This window comes from Oncorhynchus masou, chromosome 6, assembly GCF_036934945.1.
Source record: "Oncorhynchus masou masou isolate Uvic2021 chromosome 6, UVic_Omas_1.1, whole genome shotgun sequence".
NCBI lineage: Eukaryota > Metazoa > Chordata > Actinopteri > Salmoniformes > Salmonidae > Oncorhynchus > Oncorhynchus masou.
Window position 1 is genome coordinate 39,935,507 of NC_088217.1, and position 24,808 is coordinate 39,960,314.

Consider the following 24,808-nt stretch of genomic DNA (forward strand, 5'->3'; position numbering starts at 1 on the left):
GGAAAGGTATGTGGATATATTGAAGCAACATCTCGAGACATCAGTCAGGAAGTTTAAGCTTGGTCGCAAATGGGTCTTCCAAATGGACAATGACCCCAAGCGTACTTCCAAAGTTGTGGCAAAATACTAATTGAGTGTATGTAAACTTCTGACCCACTGGGAATGTGATGAAATAAATAAAAGCTGAAATAGAATAATTATCTTCTATTATTCTGACATTTCACATTCTTAAAATAAAGTGGTGATCCTAACTGACCTAAGACTGGAAATTTTTACTAGGATTAAATGTCAGGAAAAGCGGAGTTTAAATGTATTTGGCTAAGGTGTACATAAACTTCCGACTTCAACTGTTGGTGCAGTACAGACATACATTATCAGAATATTACATGATTTACCAAAATGTATTTATGGATCGCTATAGGGCAAGCTATAAATCAAAATTTGTCTCCATCATTAGTTATATCTCTTGTACTAACTTTAACCAATCAAAATAAGGAGTTGGAAAATAATCTCTGATTATAAAGCCAGTAGTGTAACAGTTTAGCTTGAAACAGCAAATAATGGGAAATAGAAATTGCACCACTGATCTGCTTAATTGATATCAATGGTGTAGAACCATAACTGTTCAATCTCCTGGGCCACATGTGCAGACATGAAGAGAGGAGCACACAAAGCAGACTCCTTACAACCAATCAGGTCTATCCCAATACACCCATTTCTGCTAACCATGAAGTTAATTTTAGGGGTACTAAGTAAGAAAGAATATTTTGAATCCATTTCTCAGAGACTCATGCATAAAATACTATAAGGTAAGGAGCAATGGGAAAAACTGTTTTCTAGCCATCCCCAATTCTCAAAACACACAAGAGGAAAACCCTGTCGCCCCTTCCTTCTTGCCTCACTCTGACTCAGATTGGAAGGACCACCCTTAGGTTTCTCAAACTGGGGTGCACATTTTGTTTTTTGCCCTAGCACTACACAGCTGATTCAAATAGTCATCTAATCAATCTTTGGTCATTTGAATGAGCTGTGTAGTGTTGGGGCAAAAACAAAAACATGCACCCCTTGGGGTCCCAAGGACTGAGTTCGGGAAACTCTGCATTCGGGTGACCCCCTCTCTCAGGACAACCCGGGCTCTCAGTCATTAGTCAACAGCATGTCAAATATTATATAGATGGTATTAGAAACTTAACACATTCCTTTGACATACACTTTCAATCCTATTACATCAACACGCCTCCTCCTACAACCACTGATATATTGCACATATGATAGTCTCAGACAAGTACTTTCTCATTCTACAAATCTGTGTAATGGAAAAAAAGTTAACTGAAGGCCATGACATGCCAGTAATTATACCACCAAAAAGTCAGCAATGATTTTTAATCACTGCTGAAATTATGAATGTATGAATGTGTTTTGATTTTCATTTGTTGTAAAAATGCACAGGCATAGAGATGCAAAGAACACACGAAGCCAGCCAAAACCCTTCAATCAGAAAATGAGATATGATAATTGCTTCGTATGGCTGTTCAAATCGAACTACGCAGCAAAGTAATGGCAACGTGCGTAGGCCAATGTCGACTCTGTATCATATTGCCCTCTGCTGTATTGAAGAAGGAATTACAATAACAGTTCAGGGACACTAAGGGAGTTGGATTAGACTGAACCGGGGTGACCTAGGCTAAAAACAGCACATTACAAAAGCGGTGATGGAGGAGCGTCCGGATGAAATCGAGAATCACCAGGCCTTAATGACAACAAAACAGCATGATGAATCTTTGAGAAATATAAAACATGTATTTTCCATCAAATTAATGTTCATATTTTCAAATAGTTTTCCTTGGAAAGGCAGCTCATGCGTTTTTACACTTTTGCACGTGAAAATACCGAATCCAAACTCATTACTCCGTATGCTTGACATACACTTTTTCCCCCCCACCGACTTCGTTTTCGGCATTCAAAGGGGCATCCGGCTCATTCCCGGGAGGCAGTCCGGTTTCAAAACGAATGCAAATCAGTTTTAACCACGTGGAAGCTCCTCTCTTTGGGTGGAACCCGGGCGAGCTAAATCGAACTCCATCGCGGGCACAACTTTTCCTCACGCTGCCTGCATACCAAAACAAGAGGGAACAGAACGTCAAGTACCGCTTTCTCCAAGAACATTAAACATTGTGTAATACTTATGTAATATATTTTCATATCTGGAAAATGCTTTTGTACCTTATACCCTCCTACTATACGCTTATAAAAATCCCATAGGCCTATTATAAACATGTTAAAGGCAATAGTATAGCCATGTGGATATGTTTATTTTGAGGCCGAAGGGATTATATAATACTTTAGAACTACTAGTATAGAGAGCAACGGTAATGCCGTCTTTTTGTAGGCACGAACGGAATTTAATGGGATTTTGTAGGGTTTTTGGATAAATCCCGAAAATAAGGTATGTTGTAAACACAGGCTTAGAGAGATCTATACGTTTTGTTCTCTGAGATATTATTAATCGGCTAATATTACTTTTTGTGAATTTTGAAGCATTTATATAATCTAAGCAAGCACATAATGGCTTCATAATTCATACAGGTCATGTTTTATCTGACTGTTATTATTATAATATAGAACAAAATAATGTATAAGATCTCTTAAACCTGTGTTAACCTCAGACCTTATTTTCTGCATTCACAATGCCATAGCAATGGCGGAACGAACCAGATGTTTCATTTCCGTTTTTTAGGACTACAGTCTGGCGAGCTCTATAAAGCGCAATAGTAATGCCGTATGTTTGTAGGCAGTAAATCCTGCATGGCTAGATGGCCAATTAATGGGGTTTCTGAAAGTTTTTTGATGAACACCGAAAATACGTTCTATGGTAAACACAGGCTTAGGAGATCTTATAGGTTTTTAGTTCTATGAGATCATCTTAAATCAGTTAACTTTTTGAAGCATTTGTTGATTGACTGATATCTCATAGAACAAAACGTATACGATCTCCTAAGCCTGTGTTACCCATAGACTTTATTTTCGGTGTTTATCCCAAAACTCCAACGTTCCCCATAGGATTGTCCGAACGAACCAGGGGTAACTCACTTCGGTTTTTAGGACTACAAGCTGACGAGCACTAATTTATGCTTAATGTCCAATGGTTTACGGTAAACTGGGTCCCACCACCATGTGATCTCATCCAATGTTTGTAAACATGCGTCAACCACATGTGATTCCGACGTAGGCAAAATAATTCACCAAGGCCTGGCCAACCAGCCAAAGGGGGAGTGTCAGGGGCGGGCTTCGAGTGTTGCGCTATGGAAAAATCGATGGGGATACTGTAATAATGTGAGGGGTGCTTTATGGAAACAGGTGCTGTCCAGTTATTGAAAACATGATCTAGCCGAAAGGGTCGCCAAGGGAGGAAAGAAGACATACGTCGAGGTAAGCTATCAGGCTAAATCATAGTTTTATTCTAGGAATTACTGAGACGTGTTGCCAATTTCAGTAGCCTAATGCAAACGATGTTGTAACGACACATTTATCTAATGCAATGTGTTATCACAAACATCTATAAACAAATCTGATATAGCCTATAATATAGTGATTGTGGATATGGTCCTCTTAAAATGCTCTTCGCCTTCAAATAAATACGAAAGTGCCAATTTAGTAAACGTTACATATAGTGGAGGTAGTAAACTAATCTAATACAATTACCATTATCAATTATAATCGACAGGTAAATAGTTATTTGTCTGCGTCAGAGCGAGTGCTATTGTGACACACGCAATGGAATCCGGTGGGAATTGGAGCCTACCCCGCAGATACGGGAGTCCCCTCAGAAACATAGCATGAAGCCGATTACTTAATATAGGCTACTTGTTTTGGATAGAGGAATGTTAGGCAGGCTAAAACTGTTTGCGACGAGATGGCGTGTGAAGCGAGGATTGGGAATAGGATGCTGCGCAAGAGATGGATGTGCGTAAATAGGAGCGAGGAGGATGTTACGCACTTGCACTTAATATTGGCATGATCACTACTTATTTCCTCATGGCCGTTTAAAACATCATCAAACACAATAAAGCCCAATAATAAAATCAAGACAGAAAATTATCCAAAAAAGTACTTACAAAACAAGCTGTTACCGATTAAATTAAGTTACTGTTGACTATATAGTCAGTCATGTTTATAATGAGTAAGTTCGCGTTTATAAAGGACTATGCGTGCTACTTACATAATATATTAATATGAATCTTGTGACTTATGTGAATGAAGGCCATACTGACATATTTGGTGTTGTGATTGCATGACAGTGCGCACTTGATATACCAAGATGTAAACAAACCAAAACACCATGTAGGCTACTTCCCAGGAGTGTAGGGGCGCTGTTGGGCATATTCACATGACTTGACTTTTCTCCATTCGTGGCAATGCATTATCATCTCCAGCTCCAGTATATAGGCTTCATATTAAGTAGATATTTTTGGAACATATTACAATAATTTACAGACAGAATAATCAACTGAAGGGGCCTAAATGAGCTCCGTTTTAAATTGTGAAAAATAAGAGAAGCTACCCCCCTGGATTTCTCCTATTCTGTATTGGCATGACAGGATGTACAAATACCTTAAGTCAGTGAGCAGGCTTGCCTCGTTTCTATTGGGAACATAATTAAATGTACACCTGCCAGAGAAAGCCTTTATTCACAATAGGTGCTCCACACACGTTTGTGATGCCACTTATTGTTGACAGTCAAACCACAACCCACTGGGCAAAAACTGGTTGAATCAATGTTGTTTCCATGTCATTTCAACCCCAACATTTCATATGACGACGTTGAATCAACATGAAAAACTGATTGGATTTGAAAAAAAGTCATCAATGTAAATGGAATTTAGTATTTTTTTCACTCAACTTTTAACCTAAATCCAATAACCTAGTGACATTTTTGGTTAATTTAATGTTGAATTCATGTTAGCTGTCAACTCAACCAATTGTACATTTGAACTAGATGAACTGACATCTGTGTCCAGTGGGAGGCTTCCCAGCCCTGGCTAATGACCCTAATTATCGATGTCTAGGTCCGTCCCATTGCTTCACCCTGGGGGGCAGGTCATGAAACTCCACAGGTGAAATTGATTCACAGTACAGGACCATCACTGATCGCCCCCACCAAGTAGATGTGCCCAGTCACTAAAAAGAGTCAGTCAGTATGCTAGTATGTCAAAAAGAAAGGTGCATTAAAATAACTTCCCATGTTATATTCTGAATAGAAATACACATTCAAGCTTGCAAGATGCTGTAGACTGACTCGATTATTTTATGTTTCTATATATTTTGATAGAAAAAAAGCAGTTTCATAACAAAGAATTCAAACGTTTACCATACCCACCCTCTACTGACCAGTTAATGATCTGGTCCACTTTCAGAGACAAGGAAAATCTGTGACATCAATACCAGTTTTTCTGCTGTTCCAGTCAAACAAACAGAAGCAGACACACGTGTTTAAGAACAACTTTTCTTAATTTAAAATAGCTGCAGTATTTCACAATGTTTTTGTTGAGGACTATGAAACAAAAACTTAAAATGTGCAATTTAAATTAATTTAGAAAAATCAGGTGCTATCTCTGTCTGCCAATACTCTGCATCTGTCAATCTGTAGCAATGACAGGAAAACATCCAAACTAAATGTTGTTGTTTACTGCAGGAACTGAATCACATGTAAATTACATTTAGAGAAAAAAAAGAGACCCTGGCACCTGTCTTTACAACAGAGCCTTATCCCTCCTACATGGAGCAGAGAGTTTGGAAGGTGGAATACTGCTGAGAGATGACAGTGCTAAAATTAAACCCCACTGCCTGCTGGATGATGATGTATAAATAGACAAGTGGGAAGAAGCGGTGTTCGTTCACAGGCATCATTATCAGCTCTGCACTTAAAGTGCTGCTGAAGGGAAAAACCTCTTGCAAATTTAAAAAAATTGCACGTTGCTTTGTTATTGTCCCTGTTAATAATACTATTTATTTCCTATACGTCACTGAGATGCAAAACTCCATTAGAGTAATTATTTGCATATACAGCAGTAAATTGCTTCATGTGAAGCGTAGTGAACCCATGGACTACTGACCAAAGTATTTGTACGAAACAGAAAAACCTGCAGATCATGTCTTCTACTCTCAGATCATGTGACATGCAGCTTATATTTCACTACAGGCAGAGCAAGAGGTGGGACAGGATGTAAGCCAACTCTTCCGTCAATAGCCCCGCCGCTAACCCCACCCTCCTGCCAGCCAAACACAATGTCCCGCTTATCAGCAGCCTGATCAGGTTGTCCACTAATGTAGCTCATCTCTCAGTCTCAATTTGTAGCTTTTTCTTTCAGAGTCCCTGGGGAGGTTCTCAAGGCGATGAGGAATGCAATATACCCTCAACACTTCATGCCCTCAAACCTTATGGTTTTCCTCTGCCTCACTGCACCTCAGTGAGGTAGTCAAAAAAGCTTTGCTGAGCCATCTCCTTCATCGTTTCTCCTACCTACCATATAAGTCAATGTGCCCCTTCCTCTCACAATTATACAAGATATAACATACAAAACATGGGGATAGATTACAATTGTTCATACGATTAACTTTAACAGTTTTGAATGTTAATGTACCTCCATTATCTGATTGCATGACAGCTAAATTAGGACCTCTAATCTATCAGAGGATAATCTGTCAATGCTTTGTCGTCACCTACCCCCCCCCCACCCCTCCTGCATGTTATGTCAGTATGCCTTAAAGTATACTTGGCTCTTCAAAAAAAATGTATGTATATCATAAACGTTGCAATACCAACTGACACACTTGACAGCCTAAAAAAAAAGGGCCACACAACAGCCTCCCTGTTCTGGTTTAAAAGGGAACGATGCACCTTTAAAAGCAGTTGACAGTCCGGTGACTTGGTAAGCAAAAGTGAACTCAGCTCCGAAGCAGAAAACAGAGCAACTGCAAACAGTATGGAGAAATAGAGAGCGAGAAAACAAACAAACGAAAGAGATGGAAAGAGACCGAAATTCACACTTGACAATGTTGAAGCAGGGAGGAAAGAGAAGATCGAAAAAAAACAGGGAGAGGGAAGAAAGAGGAGGTCACGGTGGCCCTAGAACTAGATGACGGTACAGTGGTGAGGCTGCCAGCCTGAGTAGTTCAAGAAGCTGCATTCAATGTGTTTAGGTATACAGGGGGAATTCCTGGAACCGCTGAATAAATTCATTGGAGAGACTGTGAGCTTACACACTAGTCTTAAGAGCTTCTGGTTGTGAGTGAGGCTAACTGTCAAACTAAACTTTGTTGTGAAAAAAGAACACGACCAATCTGCTAATGTAACAGTCATTGTAGTGGAGGATATGGTAAGACATGTGAGAGATGGTAAATTGTGAGAGGTAGACAGAAGAGGATATTTTGGAATTAGTTATGTCAGTTTTTTTTATGTCGGTAGGGCAACAGCCAGGGTAATTTTATTTTCAATTAGGAAGAACTTTAAAGCCTGTTTACCTTGCCCTCCATTTTTAAAATGTTTTGTATTCATAATTTGTGCTCTACTGCTTTGTCATTTGAGATGCTGTCTTCTTTCAGAGAAGAGTGTGGATGCCTGCAGGATGCTGATTATGTGGCAGCCAGATGTTCTACTTTGGAATTAATATTCCTGCAGTGAGAGATGTTCCTGTTTTATTCTTATTCCAGATAATTTCTCCTCTGTAATACTCTGACACCTGCAGTGAAACCCTTAATTGGCCAAAAGACTGTATGCTTGTCGAATGGACAGAGGGAGGCTCAGGGGAGGATACAAGGCATGTGTTGATTTTCAGGAAATCCGCAGGAGACAAAGGAGAGCCATGGGAAGCTAGACATCACTTTTTTTACCCTGGCCATTGTGCCAACCAGCTGCACCCTCCCTTCCTACCCACTTTTTCTGCAGTGAGAGCAAGGGTGAGTGGCGTACTTTTCCTGCCAGGAAGTAAGTTGCAGTGTGGCTCTTGGAGGCCTTGACGGATTGATCCCTCTCCTCCTCAGTGTGCCAGCAGAGCGACCAGCTGGTTATGTGCCTTTTTCTTCTGTCGCCTCCTTCTCCCTGCTCTCTCTCCAAGCTCTGTCAGCCAGGGGAGGGTTCCAGGCTATGCTTCCTGGAAGAGCTTCCCTTTTAAAGCGGCATCATAGAGCCCTGTATATCATGGCTCCAGATCAGAGAGTCCTTAACCTTGCTCGCTGGGTGACTCAAAGTTGGCAGCAGTAGTAATGGGATGGACTTTATCATGCAGCAACTGTAACACAGGCTAAGTGGATGCATTTGTCCCCTATTAGTCTAGGGCAAGTGTGTCAAATATATGGCCCCCGGGTCCAATCCGGCCCACGGGTGGTTTGAGTAACCCCCCCCCAAAGTAAAAAAACAAAACTTAATATACTTCAAAATGCCTAAAACCAATACAAAACTGTAGGCGTTTCTTGACTGTGTCCAGGTCCCTAATATTCACCCAAATGAAAGCTAGACAATCAGGGAGCATTGAAATTTTAAAAAACTATGGACTATTGTTTTTCAAATTTTGACAGTGAGAAAATAACACATTTTCAATGCGGCCCTCCAGACCTCATTGAAGACCGAATGCACCCCATGGGGCAAAATTTGTTTGACACCCCATGTCTAGTGAGACCTCCTCATTGGAAGTTCTAAGCCCAATCAGTGACAAGCATCGTTTTTGTTGTTGTATGGGAGAGTCGTGAGATCTTTTATTATGTAGCCTATCCAATGCTGATTGAGGAAGACAGATATTGTAACCCAGATATTGTGTCCCTAGTTCTGCTTAACATACTCTTTCTCTATCCAACTCTGCATGAATCTATTAACCAACATAGGAACACATTCCTTGAAATATACCCACTCAAACAGTGAAGATGACATCTCTTTTATGTTGTCTCTTGCAGTGCTGACACCCCATGATGGCCAGAAGGGATGGGTGCATTCCAGAATGTTATTAAGGGGAGAGATGGGCCTGCTGTTCTCTACTTAACAGGCATCTATCTGTACAAGGTAATCAAATGGTCTCTCATGCAACAAAACGGAAATCAAATTCAGCCTTCCCAACAGACTAAGTTCTCTCTACACATGATTCCAAGCCATGAACCTCAGATTTAGTTAACTGCACGAAGCCTTTACAGTTTGATTGGCTAAATAGTTTCAAGTCATCATATCTATGTCTACATTAATTCATTTACAGTTAGTAGAATATCATTATACAGTTGAAGTCAGAAGTTTACATACACTTAGGTTGGAGTCATTAAAACTCGTTTTTCAACCACTCCACAAATTTGTTAACTATAGTTTTCAAATCAAATCAAATTTTGGCAAGTCGGTTAGGACATCTACTTTGAGCATGACATGACACAAGTAATCTTTTACAACAATTGTTTACAGACAGATTATTTCACTACATCACAATTCCAGTGGGTCAGAAGTTGACTGTGCCTTTAAACAGCTTGGAAAATTCTAGAAAATTATGTCATGGCTTTAGAAGCTTCTCATAGGCTAATTGACATCATGTGAGTCAATTGGAGGTGTTTATCTTTTATTTTATTTTACCTTTATTTAACCAGGCAAGTCAGTTAAGAACAAATTCTTATTTTCAATGATGGCCTAGGAACAGTGGGTTAACTGCCTGTTCAGGGGCAGAATGTGCAGTAACTGAAACGTGTACCTGTGGATGTATTTCAAGGCCTACCTTCAAACTCAGTGCCTCTTTGCTTGACATCATTGGAAAATCTAAAGAAATCAGCAAAGACCTCAGAAAAAAAATGTAGACCTCCACAAGTCTGGTTCATCCTTGGGAGCAATTTCCAAACGCCTGAAGGTACCATGTTCATCTGTACAAACAATAGTATAAACATCATGGGACCATGCAGCCATCATACCGCTCTGGAAGGAGATGTGTTCTGTCTCCTGGAGATGAACATACTTTGATGCGAAAAGTGCAAATCAATCCCAGATGAACAGCAAAGGACTTTGTGAAGATGGTGGAGGAAACAGGTACAAAAGTATCTATATCCACAGAAACACGAATCCTATAAATTGACATAACCTGAAAGACCGCTTAGCAAGGAAGAAGCCACTGCTCCAAAACCGCCATAAAAAAGCCAGACTACAGTTTGCAACTGCACATGGGGACAAAGATTGTACTTTTTGGAGAAATGTCCTCTGGTCTTATGAAACCAAAATAGAACTGCTTGGCCATAATGACCATCGTTATGTTTGGAGGAAAAGGGGGAGGCTTGCAAGCCGAAGAACACCATCTCAACTGTGAAGAACGGGGGTGGCAGCATCATGTTGTGGAGGTGCTTTGCTGCAGGAGGGACTGGTGCACTTCACAAAATAGATGGCATCATAAGGTAGGACAATTATGTGGATATATTGAAGCAACATCAAGACATTAGTCAGGAAGTTAAAGCTTGGTCGCAAATGGGTCTTCCAAATGACAATGACCCCAAACATACTTCCAAAGTTGTGGCAAAATGGCTTAAGGACAACAAAGTCAAGGTATTGGAGTGGCCATCACAAAGCCCTGACCTCAATCATATAGAACATTTGTGGGCAGAACTGAAAAAGTGTGTGCGAGCAAGGAGGCCTACAAACCTGACTCAGTTACACCAGCTCTGTCAGGAGGAATTATTGTGGGAAGCTTGTGGAAGGCGACCCGAAACATTTGCCCCAAGTTAAACAATTTTAAGGCAATGCAACCAAATACTAATTGAGTGTATGTAAACTTCTGACCCACTGGGAATGTGATGAAATAAATAAAAGCTCAAATAAATCAATCAATCTCTCTACTATTATTCTGACATTTCACATTCTTAAAATAAAGTGGTGATCCTAACTGACCTAAGAAAGGGAATGTTTACTAGGATTAAATGTCAGGAATTGTGAAAAACTGAGTTTAAATGTATTTGGCTAAGGTGTATGTAAACTTCCAACTTCAACTGTATGTGTATTTAGCTGATCTTCCCGTAGGGTTTCTTACACCAGAGCATGCAATTGGTGACACTGGGCATCTTCCTCCTTGTAAGGTATCCATGATGATGGTACATGTGAAATTTAGCTTTGGTACCCATCCTGCAAAGGAATAAAAAGGTCTTAAATCAAAACCTGTTCATACATGACAGTACAAGTAATAATTGACAAATCCAAAAAGGAGACACGAGAAAAGCTAAAATATGTAAAATATGCCAAAAGTGATACGTTGATGACCCTGATGATAGTTGAGTTTTTAAAAATTCATTTATTTCATCTTTATTTAACCAGGTAGGCCAATTGAGAACAAGTTCTCATTTACAACTGCGACATGGCCAAGATAAAGCAAAGCAGTGCGACAAACAGAGTTAAACATGGGATAAACAAACGTACAGTCAATAACACAATAGAAAAATATATATACAGTGTGCGCAAATGTAGTAAGATTAGAGAGGTAAGGCAATATAGGCCATAGTGGAAAAATAATTACAAATTAGCATTAACATTGGAGTGGTAGATGTGCAGTAACTGAAACGTTTGTCTATGCACTATCCACATATGCACTTATTAGCCTTTATGATTGGCATCATGCTGTGATGTATTGAACTTGCATTTGAAACCTATGCAACTGTGGCTGATACTGTTCAATATGTACTGAAAGCAAGGCACAGACAGCACCTACTGTTTAATCAACATTTGATATTAACAATTTTTATTCTGAAACTTCTACAGGGCTGGATGCCTTGGGAGGCCAATGGAGATTCAGACACAGCCCTGACCATAACTTCCCCTGGAAACTGGTTTCAGACGGTGTTTTAGAGTATCAATAACATATCTAGCACCATTTGAAATCAGTGTTCTTGGTGTAAGGAGGACACCATTTAAAGCAGGATGGATGAATGCATACAGTAGGCCTACGGCAGTCTCATCATTTTGCACACATTTGGCTAGGTGGTACTGGTGGGAGTTAACATTATTTGTTGACGGGATCGCATGACAATAAAAACATTCTATTCCGTGTCCAATTATGTAAATGTCACACTGGAATATGTTAGTCTTGGAATCGCAGCGCCAGCACAACACACCTCCCCAGTGACTGACAGCAATCCCAGGATCACACCTCACCTCCTCACATCATGACCCCTCTTGCCAAGGCTGACTGTTTTCTTTTGGTGTTTAGAGTCTCTTCTATTTCTAGCACCATTTGAAATCGGTTACAGTGTAGGGGGAATATCATCTGAACAGAAGATGAGAAACACCCTTGGTTCCTCCACACAAGTTCTCTTTGATCAAGTCACATCCTTTTTTTTCCAAATCTCAAGTAACCTGAGCTAGCTTGTTATAGGTAGTCAGATGTGATCAAACACACATTCTGGGTGCAGAGCCGAAAGAAGTTGGTATAAAAGAAATAGAGCTCGCACACTCATACTGTAGGCTCCACCATGTACCTTTATTAATTAATTAACCTCCTCCCAGCTGCCCACTGCACTGAAGATAGGAAACACTGTCACCACTGATAAATCCACTATAATTGAGAATTTCAATAAGCATTTTTCTACAGCTGGCCATGCTTTCCACCTGGCTACCCCTACCCCGGTCAACAGCACTGCACCCCCCACAGCAACTCGCCCAAGCCTTCCCCATTTCTCCTTCTCCCAAATCCAGTCAGCTGATGTTCTGAAAGAGCTGCAAAATCTGGACCCCTACAAATCAGCCGGGCTAGACAATCTGGACCCTTTCTTTCTAAAATTATCTGCCAAAACTGTTGCCACCCCTATTACTAGCCTGTTCAACCTCTCGTGTCGTCTGAGATTCCCAAAGATTGGAAAGCAGCTGCGGTCATCCCCCTCTTCAAAAGGGGGGGGGGCACTCTTGACCCAAACTGCTACAGACCTATATCTATCCTACCCTGCCTTTCTAAGGTCCTCGAAAGCCAAGTCAACAAATAGATTACCAACCATTTCGAATCTCACCATACCCTCTCTGCTATGCAATCTGGTTTCAGAGTTGGTCATGGGTGCACTTCAGCCATGCTCAAGGTCCTAAACGATATCTTAACTGCCATCGATAAGAAACATTACTGTGCAGCCGTATTCATTGATCTGGCCAAGGCTTTCGACTCTGTCAATCACTACATCCTCATTGGCAGACTCGACCGCCTTGGTTTCTCAAATGATTGCCTCGCCTGGTTCACCAACTACTTCTCTGATAGAGTTTAGTGTGTCAAATCGGATGGTCTGCTGTCCGGACCTCTGGCAGTCTCTATGGGGGTGCCACAGGGTTCAATTCTTGGACCGACTCTCTTCTCTGTATACATCAATGATGTCGATCTTGCTGCTGGTGAGTCTCTGATCCACCTCTACGCAGACGAGACCATTCTGTATACTTCTGGCCCTTCTTTGGACACTGTTAACAACACTCCAGGCAAGCTTCAATGCCATTCAACTCTCCTTCCGTGGCCTCCAATTGCTCTTAAATATAAGTAAAACTAAATGCATGCTCTTCAACCGATCGCTGCCTGCATCTGCCCACCTGTCCAACATCACTACTCTGGGCGGCTCTGGACGACTTAGAATACGTGGACAACTACAAATACCTAGGTGTCTGATTAGACTGTAAACTCTCCATCAAGACTCACATCAAACATCTCCAATCCAAAGTTAAATCTAGAATTGGCTTCCTATTTCGCAACAAAGCATCCTTCACTCATGCTGCCAAACATACCCTTGTAAAACTGATCATTCTACCAATTTTCGACTTTGGCGATGTCATTTACAAAATAGCCTCCGATACCCTACTCAACAAATTGGATGCAGTCTACCACAGTGCCATCCGTTTTGTCACCAAAGCCCCATATACTACCCACCATTGCGACCTGTACGCTCTCGTTGGCTGACCCTCGCTTCATACTCGTCTCCGAACCCACTGGCTCCATGTCATCTACAAGACCCTGCTAGGTAATAATTTAGCCCAAACATCTACCTCTTTCCATACTGTATTAATTTATTTTGCTCCTTTGCACCCCATTATTTTTATTTCTACTTTGCACATTCATCCACTGCAAATCTACCATTCTAGTGTTTTACTTGCTATATTGTATTTACTTTGCCTCCATGGCCTTTTTTTGCCTTTACCTCCCTTATCTCACCTCATTTGCTCACATCGTATATAGACTTGTTTCTACTGTATTATTGACTGTATGTTTGTTTTACTCCATGTGTAACTCTGTGTTGTTATATGTGTCGAACTGCTGTACTTTATCTTGGCCAAGTCGCAATTGTAAATGAGAACTTGTTCTCAACTTGTCCACCTGGTTAAATAAAGGTGAAATTTTTAATTAATAAACAAACAACGTTTAGATCCTGCAAGGATCTTTGTCAGGTAATTTCACCAGAAGTGTATATCTCGTCAAACATCTTATTCCAAACTCATGGGCATTAATATGAAGTTGGTCCCCTCTTTGATGCTATAAGTCTCCACTCTTCTGGGAAGGTTGTCCACCAGATGTTAGAACATTAATGTGGGGACTTGCTTCTATTCAGCCACAAGAGCATTAGTAAGGTCGGGCAATGATGTTGGGTGATTCGGCCTGGATCACAGTCGGCATTCCAATTCATCCCAAAGGTGTTCAATGGGGTTGAGGTCAGGGCTCTGTGCAGGCCAGTCAAGTTCTTCCACACCGATCTCAACAAACCATTACTGTATGGAGTCATAGCTTAAAAATGGACCAATAGAAGTATAAAGAGGGGTTTCTGCAGATGCAGGAATGCCCCGAATTGCGGGCTGCAGTTGCACCCTTCTCCTACGCGAAGCGAACGTATGTGCGCCTCACATAGTCCCTTAAAAGACCATCGCTTGAAAAAATAAAGAAAAATGGCAATATTACTGTTTGTCCCTCGTTACACCGTAGCAACAATACGGCCAGTGTGCATTAATTTATACACACACACACGATGACTGATAAGGGGCACTGTGTTCAAGCCATCGTGCCACCTTGGCACTCCCTCACCATTGTAAAAAAAAAAAATTGTAAGCTATAGAAATGCATTTGTGAATTGCTTCTATTGCAGACCTTAATGCATAATTTTACATGATATAATGTGAGCTAAATATACAAATAAATAAAAACATTAAAGTAACAACGTTACAGTCCCCACTACAACAAAATACATGTCATTTATTTGACATTTCATTAAAATACAGTGCCTTCAGAAAGTATTCACTCCCCATGACTTTTCACATGTTGTTGGATATCGTTTAATTGAAATACTGTAGAATTCCATTCAGTCCTATGGAGGACTGCTCCTACTTGGGAGTGCCAATATGGCCAACCGGTGGCTTCAGAGCCTCTCAATGGCAAATACATAGCATCAGCAAACCAGGGTTTCTATACAGTACCTTCGGAAAGTGTTCAGACCCCTCGACTTTTTACATATTTTGTTACATTACAGCCTTAATCTAAAATTGATGAAAAAAATAAATAAATTAAAATCTGCAATCTACACACTATATTCCATAATGACAAAGTGAAAACAGGTTTTTAGAAATGCTTACAAATTTATAAAAAATAAAAACAGAAATTAATTACATAAAAGTATAAAGACCCTTTGCTATGAGACTCAAAATTGAGCTCAGTTGTATCCTGTTTCTATTGATTATCCTTGAGCTATTTCTACAACTTGGAGTCCACCTGTGGTAAATTCAATTGATTGGTCATGGTTTGGAAATGCACACACACACCTGTCTATATAAAAGGTCCCACAGTTGACAGTGTATGTCAGAGCAAAAACCAAGCCATGACGTCGAAAGAAGTGTCCGTAGAGCTCTGAGACAGGATTGTGTCGGGGCAAAGATCTGGGGAAGGGTACAGAAACGTTTCTGCAGCAGGTTGCCAAGAACACAGTGGCCTTCTTAAATGGAAGAAGTTTGGAACTACCAAGACTAGAGCTGGTTGCCCAGCCAAACTGAGCAATTGGGGGAGAAGGGCCTTGGATCAGGGAGGTGACCAAGAACCCGATGGTCACTGTGACAGAGCTCCAGAGATCCTCTGTGGAGATGGTTGTCCTTCTGGAAGGATCTCCCATCTCTTAACACTCCACCAATCAGGCCTTTATGGTAGAGTGGTCAGGCGGAAGCCACTCCTCAGTAAAAGGCACATGACAGACCACTTGGAGTTTGCCAAAAGGCATCTAAAGACTGACCTTGAGAAACAAGATTTTCTTGTGTGATGAAACCAAGTTTTAAGTCTTTGGCCTGAATGTCTGGCACCAAATCTACGGTGAAGCATGGTGGTGACAGCATCATGCTGTGGGGATGTTTTTCCGCAGCAGGGACTGGGAGACGAGTCAGGATGGAGGCAGAGATGAAACGGAGAGAGAGAGAGATACATGATGAAAGCCTGATCCAGAGCGTTCAGGACCTCAGACTGGGGCGAAGGTTTGCCTTCCAACAGGACAACGACCCTGAGCACAGCTAAGACAACACAGGAGTGGCTTCGGGACAAGTCTCTGAATGTCCTTGAGTGGCCCAGCCAGAGCCCTGACTGAAACCAGATCGAACATCTCTGGAGAGGCCTGAAAATAGCTGAGCATCGACGCTCCCCATCCAACCTGATAGAGCTTGAGAGGATTTGCAGAGAAGAATGGGAGAAACTCCCCAAATATAGGTGTGCCAAGCTTGTAGCGTTTACCAAAGAAGAGTCGAGGCTGTAATGTCTACCAATGGTGCTTCAACAAAGTACTGAGTAAAGTACCAGCGTTTTTTTTTTTTTGGGGGGGGGGGGGTTGTCCCACCAAGATGTACATGCTAAAATTGCCACTTCTGTGGATTAAATCGACTTTAAAAGATGCTATCAATAGGCCGGGCGAGAGTAAGAGCTACCTAATTTTGTTGACGTTTTACATAAAACAGCGATACCATGTTACTCTTTTTACAGTTTTCTAAAACCAGCGGAGAATATTCTCTCTCCATTCAACTCCACTCTAATCTGAGGGGCGTTTCTTAAAAAAACCCACATCCAATCCCCTTGATTCCTCACATAACTAGACCAATCATATGCTTCAGTGTGCCACGGTTCAGTGCTGAGGCAACCCAGAACAATAATATTAGGTTCCGCTCCTGATGTTCAATTGCAGATGCTGATTTCAAACTGACTTGGAGCACAGTTCAAAAGTTGACTGCCTTTATTTTACTAATTAGTGAGTTGTTTTCAATGCTTGAGATATGAGGTGAACCGTGAGAAGTGGGTGAAATGTGTGTCTCACGGCCAATGCCTGGGAGTTGGCAGCCTGTCTTATAAAACAGCTCAGCTACAAATGCTAAGGTTTTTGTAAAAGTGGCCGTAACAAGCAAAGGATCGTGATCGTTGTTTTCATCCTGCCTGAGCCTGTCGACCTGTGATTGGTCTATGTCAGCACGTGGTCCTGTGTCACGACAAATATAGTAGTCAGAATGGATCACTATTTAAAGATGCACCAAAATATGTTTTATAACTAACCCAAGCACCCACAAGCTACCGGTGGCTGAAAACACAATCATTGTGGGGTGAACGGGTGACGAATTTCCAACCAAGGACGGTCCATTTAAAAATCATTCCTACCTCCCTCGCCCTGCAAGAGTATACTCGTCAGACGTCATCAGAAGTGTCCACTTAATTTGAGGGCTGAGGGGATAGGTTGTGTCTTTTAAGTGTTTGGAATGCAACCTCGGTCCTCAAGGGGTGCACGTTTTGGGTTTTGCCCTAACACTACGCAGCTGATTCAAATAACCAACTCATTATTAAGCTTTGATTATTTTATTCGGCTGTGTAGTGCTAGGGCAAAATACAAAACGTGCACCCAGGGTCCCAGTACCGAGTTTGGGAAACCCTGGTGTAGAGCATCGTTGTACCATCTAAACGGCTGTAAAATATATTTCCCATAACAAAAAATATTGTATTTTCAGCTGGTGTATAAAACCGAAAGAAAAAGACACAAAATACGAAACTTATGAACGGGAAGCATATAAATAGCGCACATAGAACAGATCTTCCGTTTCTTAGACTTGATTTCAATGATTGACATATCTATTTGTATATACATTTGGTCAGGTCGCCCAAAAGTTACATATTGCAGCTTTAATTAAAAAGTCTCGATTTGTAGCGAATTTTGAAAGAATTCACTGTGGAGATCAAACTTGATCATAATACATGAGCACTGCTAGGTTGCTGTGCAGTAGCCGACCAGCAGAGCTTGTTACTTCACGCTCCAGGTTACTGGAGGCCCACTCTAGATTCTGAGTTCATGGGCACATAGACATCTCACATTGGCTTCAGGAGCCATTTGGTTAGATTTGATTCCACCATGGGAAACAACAACTGACTAGTAGTTCATTTACACCCAAATATGTTCACCTATATTATTATTTAAAAAATTATATTGTTTGCAAACTGATATGTGACAAGTAGCAATGCCAAAATAACATGCAAAATAGACATACATATATATATATATATATACTCTGCCTGATGTTTAACTATGAAAATAATTTTGTCAAACAGATTGTAATCTCAAAACGTATGTTTGCTTCTAGAGTGGGAAAACATAGAAGTAGAGTTTGGTTAGGTGTAGGGGCAGATTTATGTAATCTTGTCTTCAGGAGATTTTATTATCTATTTACTTTATTTAGTCTGATCAGTGGGACAATTCTAAATCTTAACACTGGGCTAAAATATAGGGTCATTTATTTTCTTGTCAGCAAGAACACAACTGTTATTCCCCAAACGTATTTTATTATTCCACTTCTTCCCAATGTAACCACATATTTGAAATCTGATATGCCTACTTGTGTCTTTGAAAATGCATGATATGAGGCTATGCAATGCAATGGCGTCACACCATCCAAATGGTACCTCCGACAGCATGTGCAGATCAAACAAAAATTGGCTCTTACAAAATTTGAGAGGCGAAAAGCGATGCGGTACAAAGCTCAATTTGCGTCACAACATTCATACGGTGTCTTCGACCACATTTTCGGATCAAGCAGAAATGAGCTCGTACACAATGATGCAGTATGGAGCTTTATTTGGCCTCTGCAAGCCTGTGGAGGCTCCGCAATTGAGTCTCAGAACCAAATTGCCAGATCAATCATGAATCGGTTTGAACCCTTTGCAAACATGCAGTACAGTTTGCAGATGTATCACTACCAAAGCATGCTACTAAGAAATACCACAAGGTGGCAGCCTTTCACTGTGAAAAGACAGGCAATTCATAAACTTGTTCGTTCTATCATGGCCAAACTGTAGTCGATGACGGGCTATGGGAAAGTCTAGCACAAGATGTACCGTTACTGCTTAAGTTCCAAAGACCTTCCTTATATGTTATTTTCATAGGTAGACTGGGTCTGGCAGCCAAAACAGCCAAGTACTCCATCTATACGTGTATCAATCATCAATTGCGATACGGTTCTAGTATTCATATCACATGAAAATAATTTCACAAGTGCAAAATATACACTTACTGTACATGGTTTTACCCGGCTTTAACACACTGTATTTTTCAGTGACAGCACCTTTCTCAAGGCTTTCCGTTACGCACAGGTGTTCGGAGCATGCTAGGTAGCTAATTAGCAAAGGGGGTCCCTATGGCTGCATTTTCCAAACACTTAAAAGACACACCCACTCCCCTCAGCCCTCAAATGAACTGGACACTTCTGATGACGTCTGATGAGTTGACGCTTGCAGGGCAAGGGACGAGGGAATAATTAATTGATTTTAAATGGACCGCTATTGCCTGGAAATGTGTCACTCGTTCATACAAAAGATGTGTTTTCAGTCATCATGGAACTGTTATGTTGCATGAAGACATCAAATTTTGCATGGTTATCCTTAGAATTATTCTCCATACTTATCCATAGGGAATTATTGATATTGTCAATTTTATTCTACATTACATTTTCTTCTAAAAAATAGGGCAAAAATTAATTTTATGTGCCTTTTTCTTTAGTATTTTACAGTTAGAAAGATGAAAAAAGTCCACAATGTGTAAGCCCGGTCCTGGAGTGTCTTAACAAAATTAAATAAAAATATTTAGACTGACTGCATCCAGTGTACAGAAACATTTATTTGAATAATATGAAAATATGCACATATTTAATGAGATCACCTAATTTGCATATTGTATACAATATTTCAGAAGAATTATAATACAAAAAAGCTATATTTGTGTCCACATTCAACTGAAAAAAGTTTATTCTGATAGGGTGCAGTGCCTGGCCTTAAGTTTGTTTGAGCACAAGCAATCTTAAAAATAATGTTATTAGGAAATGTAAAGAGACAACTAAGAAAGACACAGTGCTCAAATGAACAATCAATCATGGATAATGGCCATCAAATTCAAATCCAGTTTGTTTGATAGGTAGTGTTTTTCTAGGGACAGTTCTACATTTACTGGGGGGCTACAGGCCAGAAGGTTGCCAACCATCACGGACGAGTTCACACTCCCTGCCTGTTTCATTACACTACGATCAAAGCCGGATGCAGACAATGATAAACTAGGGGGTAGTCAGATTTTCAACATTGATGCCATATTTATAATTTTTTTAAATATACAGTACCAGTCAAAAGTTTAAACACCTACTCATTCAAGGGTTTTTCTTTATTTTTACTATTTTCTACATTGTAGAATAATAGTGAAGACATCAAAACTATGAAATAACACATGGAATCATGAAGTAATCAAAAAGTAGCCACCCTTTGCCTTGATGACAGCTTTGCACACTCTTGGCATTCTCTCAACCAGCTTCATGAGGAAGTCACCTGGAATGCATTTCAATTAACAGTTGTGCCTTGTTAAAAGTTAGTTTGTGGAATTTCTTTCCTTCTTAATGTGTTTGAGCCAATCAGTTGTGTTGTGACAAGGTAGGGGTGGTATACAGAAGAGAGCCCTATTTGGTAAAAGACCAAGTCAATTTTTTGAGAAACGACAGTCCATCATTACTATAAAACATTGAAGTTCAGTCAATCTGGAAAATTTCAAGAACTTTGAAAGTTTCTTCAAGTGCAGTCACAAAAATCATCAAACGCTATGATGAAACTGGCTCTCATGAGGACCGCCACAGGAATGGAAGACCCAGAGTTACCTTTGCTGCAGAGGATAAGAGAGTTACCAGCCTTAGAGTTACCAGCCTCAGAAATTGCAGCCTAAATAAATGCTTGGAGACTTTTAGCCCTATTTGGTATCTTCTGTATACCCCCCCCCCCCCCCTTCTACCATGTCACAACACAACTGGTTGGCTCAAATGCATTAATTTTATGAAGGCACACCTGTTAATTGAAATGCATTCCAGGTGGCTACTTCATGAAGCTGGTTGAGAGTATGCCAAGTATGTGCAAAGCTGCCATCAAGACAAAGGGTGGCTATTTGAAGAATGAAACATATTTTGTTTAACACTTGTTTTTGTTAATACATTATTCCATATGTGTTATTTCATAGTTTTGATGTCTTCACTACAGTCGTGGCCAAAAGTTGAGAATGACACAAATTTAATTTTCACAAAGTGAAGGTGTGATATTCGGATGTACCGATCCTGTGCAGGTGTTTTTACACATGGTCTGCCACTGCGAGGATGATCAGCTGTCTGTCCTGTCTCCCTGTAGCGCTGTCTTAGATGTCTCACAGTACGGACATTGCAATTCATTGCCCTGGCCACATCTGCAGTCCTCATGCCTCCTTGCAGCATGCCTAAGGCTCGTTCACGCAGATGAGCAGGGACCCTGGGCATCTTCTTTTGGTGTTTTTCAGAGTCCGTAGAAAGGCCTCTTTAGTGTCCTAAGTTTTCATAACTGTGACCTTAATTGCCTACCGTCTGTAAGCTGTTAGTGTCTTAACGACCGTTCCACAGGTACATGTTCATTAATTGTTTATGGTTCATTGAACAAGCATGAGAAACAGTGTTTAAACCCTTTACAATGAAGGTCGGTGAAGTTATGAAAAATTAAAAAGGGACGTTTCTTTTTTTGCTGAGTTTATAAGGGGGAGTTTCAATCTTAGAAGAGTGTTATGGTTTGTAGCTTATTCTTTAGATGTTTGGGGCTGCTGGTGAACCATGATGTGCAGGCATAATCAAAGTAACACTGGACTAGCGCAGTTGCCTGAGTCTTTATGGTGTCTATAGCTAGGTTTCCATCCAATTGGCAACAGATTTTCATGCAAATATTCTAAATTCTGCAGAAAAACAATATATGCATTTTTTCGCATCAGAGTTGTTTCCATCAAATTACTTGTTGCAGATAAAAGCCTGTGCGTAAATATATGTAGTGCACATAAAAATATCTTTTGTGGTTAAATTCTCATGTACCGAATAAAAAGTTAAAAGGGTTTCCATTGCATTTTCAACTCTAGGCCTACTGATGGTTTTGTCACAAAAAAATGTTGCGTACAGTGCCTTGCAAAAGTTTTCATCCCGCTTGGCGTTTTTCCCGATTTGTCGCATTACAACTTGTAATTTAAATAGATTTTTGAGGGGGATGCAACCAATTATCTTTAGAAGTCACGTAATTAGTTAGATTGCACACAGGTGAACTTTATTTAAGTGTCACATGATCTGTCTCATGATCTCAGTATATATACACCTGTTCTGTGTCACATCTGCTCTTGCAACGCCTTCTACTGCTCATCCTGTGTCTCCTTGACCTGCCGCCACTCCCCCAGTACTCTCTCTCTCTCTGTGTGTGGGCGGAGACAGGTGTGCTGGAGTCAGAGCAGATCCACACCAGCTGCAACCTGTTCCATAATAAAGATCTCTACAAATACTCAGCCCTGCCACTTTCATGCTGCCAGATCGTAATCTCTACTCAGTCAGTCTACGTTTCTAGCCGTTTGTTTCTATTCATATCCTGGTGTGCCTGTTTTCCTTGTCTGACACTGTTTTCCTCTCCGCTACAGTTCTGTCTGCTCTGACTCTGGTCTCTGTCTCCAGTCCCATGTCTCGTCATCCTGCTACTCTGTCCTGGATTCCCCACTCTACTACTCCCTTGGATTCCCCTCCGGACCTGCTTACCGTGTCTCAACCCCTCTCGCTCCAGCCTCAGCCTCCGCACCTGGTTTCCAGCAACCCGCCCGAGATTCCCCTGACCTGCACTCCATCTCCCCTGTGTTTCAATAAATAACTTGGTTACTTCATCCCAGCCTCCTCGTCTGAGTCTGCTCTTGGGTTCCCCTGTTCCACTCCGCGTAACAGTTCTTAAAGGCTCCAGATTCTGCAGCACCACTAAGCAAGGGGAGCCACCAAGCAAGCGGCACTATAAAGACCAATTATCACTCCAAACAGGTCCGGGACAAAGTTGTGGAGAATTACAGATCAGGGTTGGGTTGTAAAAAAATATCCCAAACTTTGAACATCCCACAGAGCGCCATTAAATCCATTATTAAAATTTTTTAATAATATGGCATCACAAAAACCTGCCAAGAGAGGGCCGCCCACCAAAACTCACAGACCAGGCAAGGAAGGCATTAACCAGAGAGGCTACAAAGAGACCAAAGATAACCTTGAAGGAGCTGCAAAACTCCACGGCAGAGATTGGAGTATCTGTCCATAGGACCACTTTAAGCCGCACACTCCACAGAGCTGGGCTTTACGGGAGAGTGGCCATAAAAAAGCCATTGCTTAAAGAAAGAAATAAGCAAACACATTTTGTGTTCACCAAAAGGCATGTGAGAGACTCCCCCAAACTTATGGAAGAAGGTACTCTGGTCAGATGAGACTAAAATGTAGCGTTTTGGCCATCAAGGAAAACCCAACATCTCCCAGAGAAAACCATCCCCACAGTGAAGCATGGTGATGGCAGCATCATGCTGTGGGATGTTTTTCATCGGCAAGGGTTGGTTAGAATTTTAATTTAATTTTGAATTTTACCTTTATTTAACCAGGCAAGTCAGTTAAGAACGATGACGGCCTGGGAACAGTGGGTTAACTGCCTGTTCAAGGGCAGAATGACAGATTTGTACCTTGTCAGCTCAGGGGTTTGAAATCACAACCTTTCAGTTACTAGTCCAATGCTCTAACCACTAGGCTACCCTGCCGCCCCAATTGCTGCCCCAATTGAAGGAATGATGGATGGTGCAGGGAAATTCTTGAGGGAAACCTGTTAGATTTGAGGTTCACCTTCCAGCAGGACAATGACCCTAAGCATACTGCTAAAGCAATACCTGAGTGGTTTAAGGGGAAACATTTAAATGTCTTGGAATGGCATAGTCAAAGTCAAGAACTCAATCCAATTGAGAATCTGTGGTATGACTTAAAGTTTGCTGTACACCAGTGGAACCCATCCAACTTGAAGGAGCTGGAGCAGTTTTGCCTTGAAGAATGGGCAAAAATCCCAGTGGGCAGATGTGCCAAGCTTATAGAAACATACTGTCAGGACCCGGTTACGAACCTGGGTCTCCAGAGTGAGAAACAGTCACTTAACCAACTGAGCCACGAATAGTCAGCAGAACCCAGAAGATGAGGCAGACACAGCAGTACTTAAGACGGTGTATTTAATAAAGTAAAAAGGAGAAGTCCTTCAATACAAAAAGGCAAATCCAAAAGGTGGTAGGAATAGCACAAAAAGCCTCAAGAGATACTCAAAAACAAAAACAGAATTCCACAAGAGCATCCACCGGAATCGACAAGAATACACAGAACACTAGGGCTGGGTGCTAACATACAAACACAGAGCACAGAACTGAGGGAAACAAAGGGTTTAAATACAATCAGGGGAAAAACGAGGCACAGGTGCAAATAATAATGGGGAACAAGGGAAAAAAC

The 24,808-nt window shown here is 41.0% G+C and overlaps 1 protein-coding gene and 1 long non-coding RNA gene across 8 annotated transcripts in view; one reads left to right on the forward strand and one right to left on the reverse strand.

The window, feature by feature from the left end:
- The first annotated feature begins 3,318 nt into the window (after positions 1–3,318).
- On the forward strand, positions 3,319–24,407 carry LOC135542053 (uncharacterized). 4 transcript variants are annotated; one of them, XR_010456020.1, is made up of 4 exons: positions 3,319–3,429; positions 8,947–9,052; positions 22,745–22,856; positions 22,945–24,407. It is a non-coding gene; the product is annotated as an uncharacterized LOC135542053 (long non-coding RNA). The 4 variants fall into 4 exon arrangements; XR_010456022.1 differs by lacking the exon at positions 22,745–22,856; XR_010456019.1 differs by lacking the exon at positions 22,745–22,856 and having other exon boundaries at positions 22,979–24,407.
- LOC135542052 (complement decay-accelerating factor-like) overlaps positions 10,597–24,808 on the reverse strand; it is a 41,476-nt gene continuing 27,264 nt past the window's right edge. For 2 of the 4 annotated variants that reach the window (XM_064968662.1, XM_064968664.1), the window contains one exon: positions 10,604–11,125. In XM_064968662.1, the coding sequence (XP_064824734.1) occupies positions 10,989–11,125 (137 nt within the window). In that variant the 3' untranslated portion in view covers positions 10,604–10,988. Of the gene's footprint in view, positions 11,126–24,808 lie in introns of all 4 variants that reach the window. The other 2 variants (XM_064968671.1, XM_064968672.1) reach the window with 2 other exon arrangements.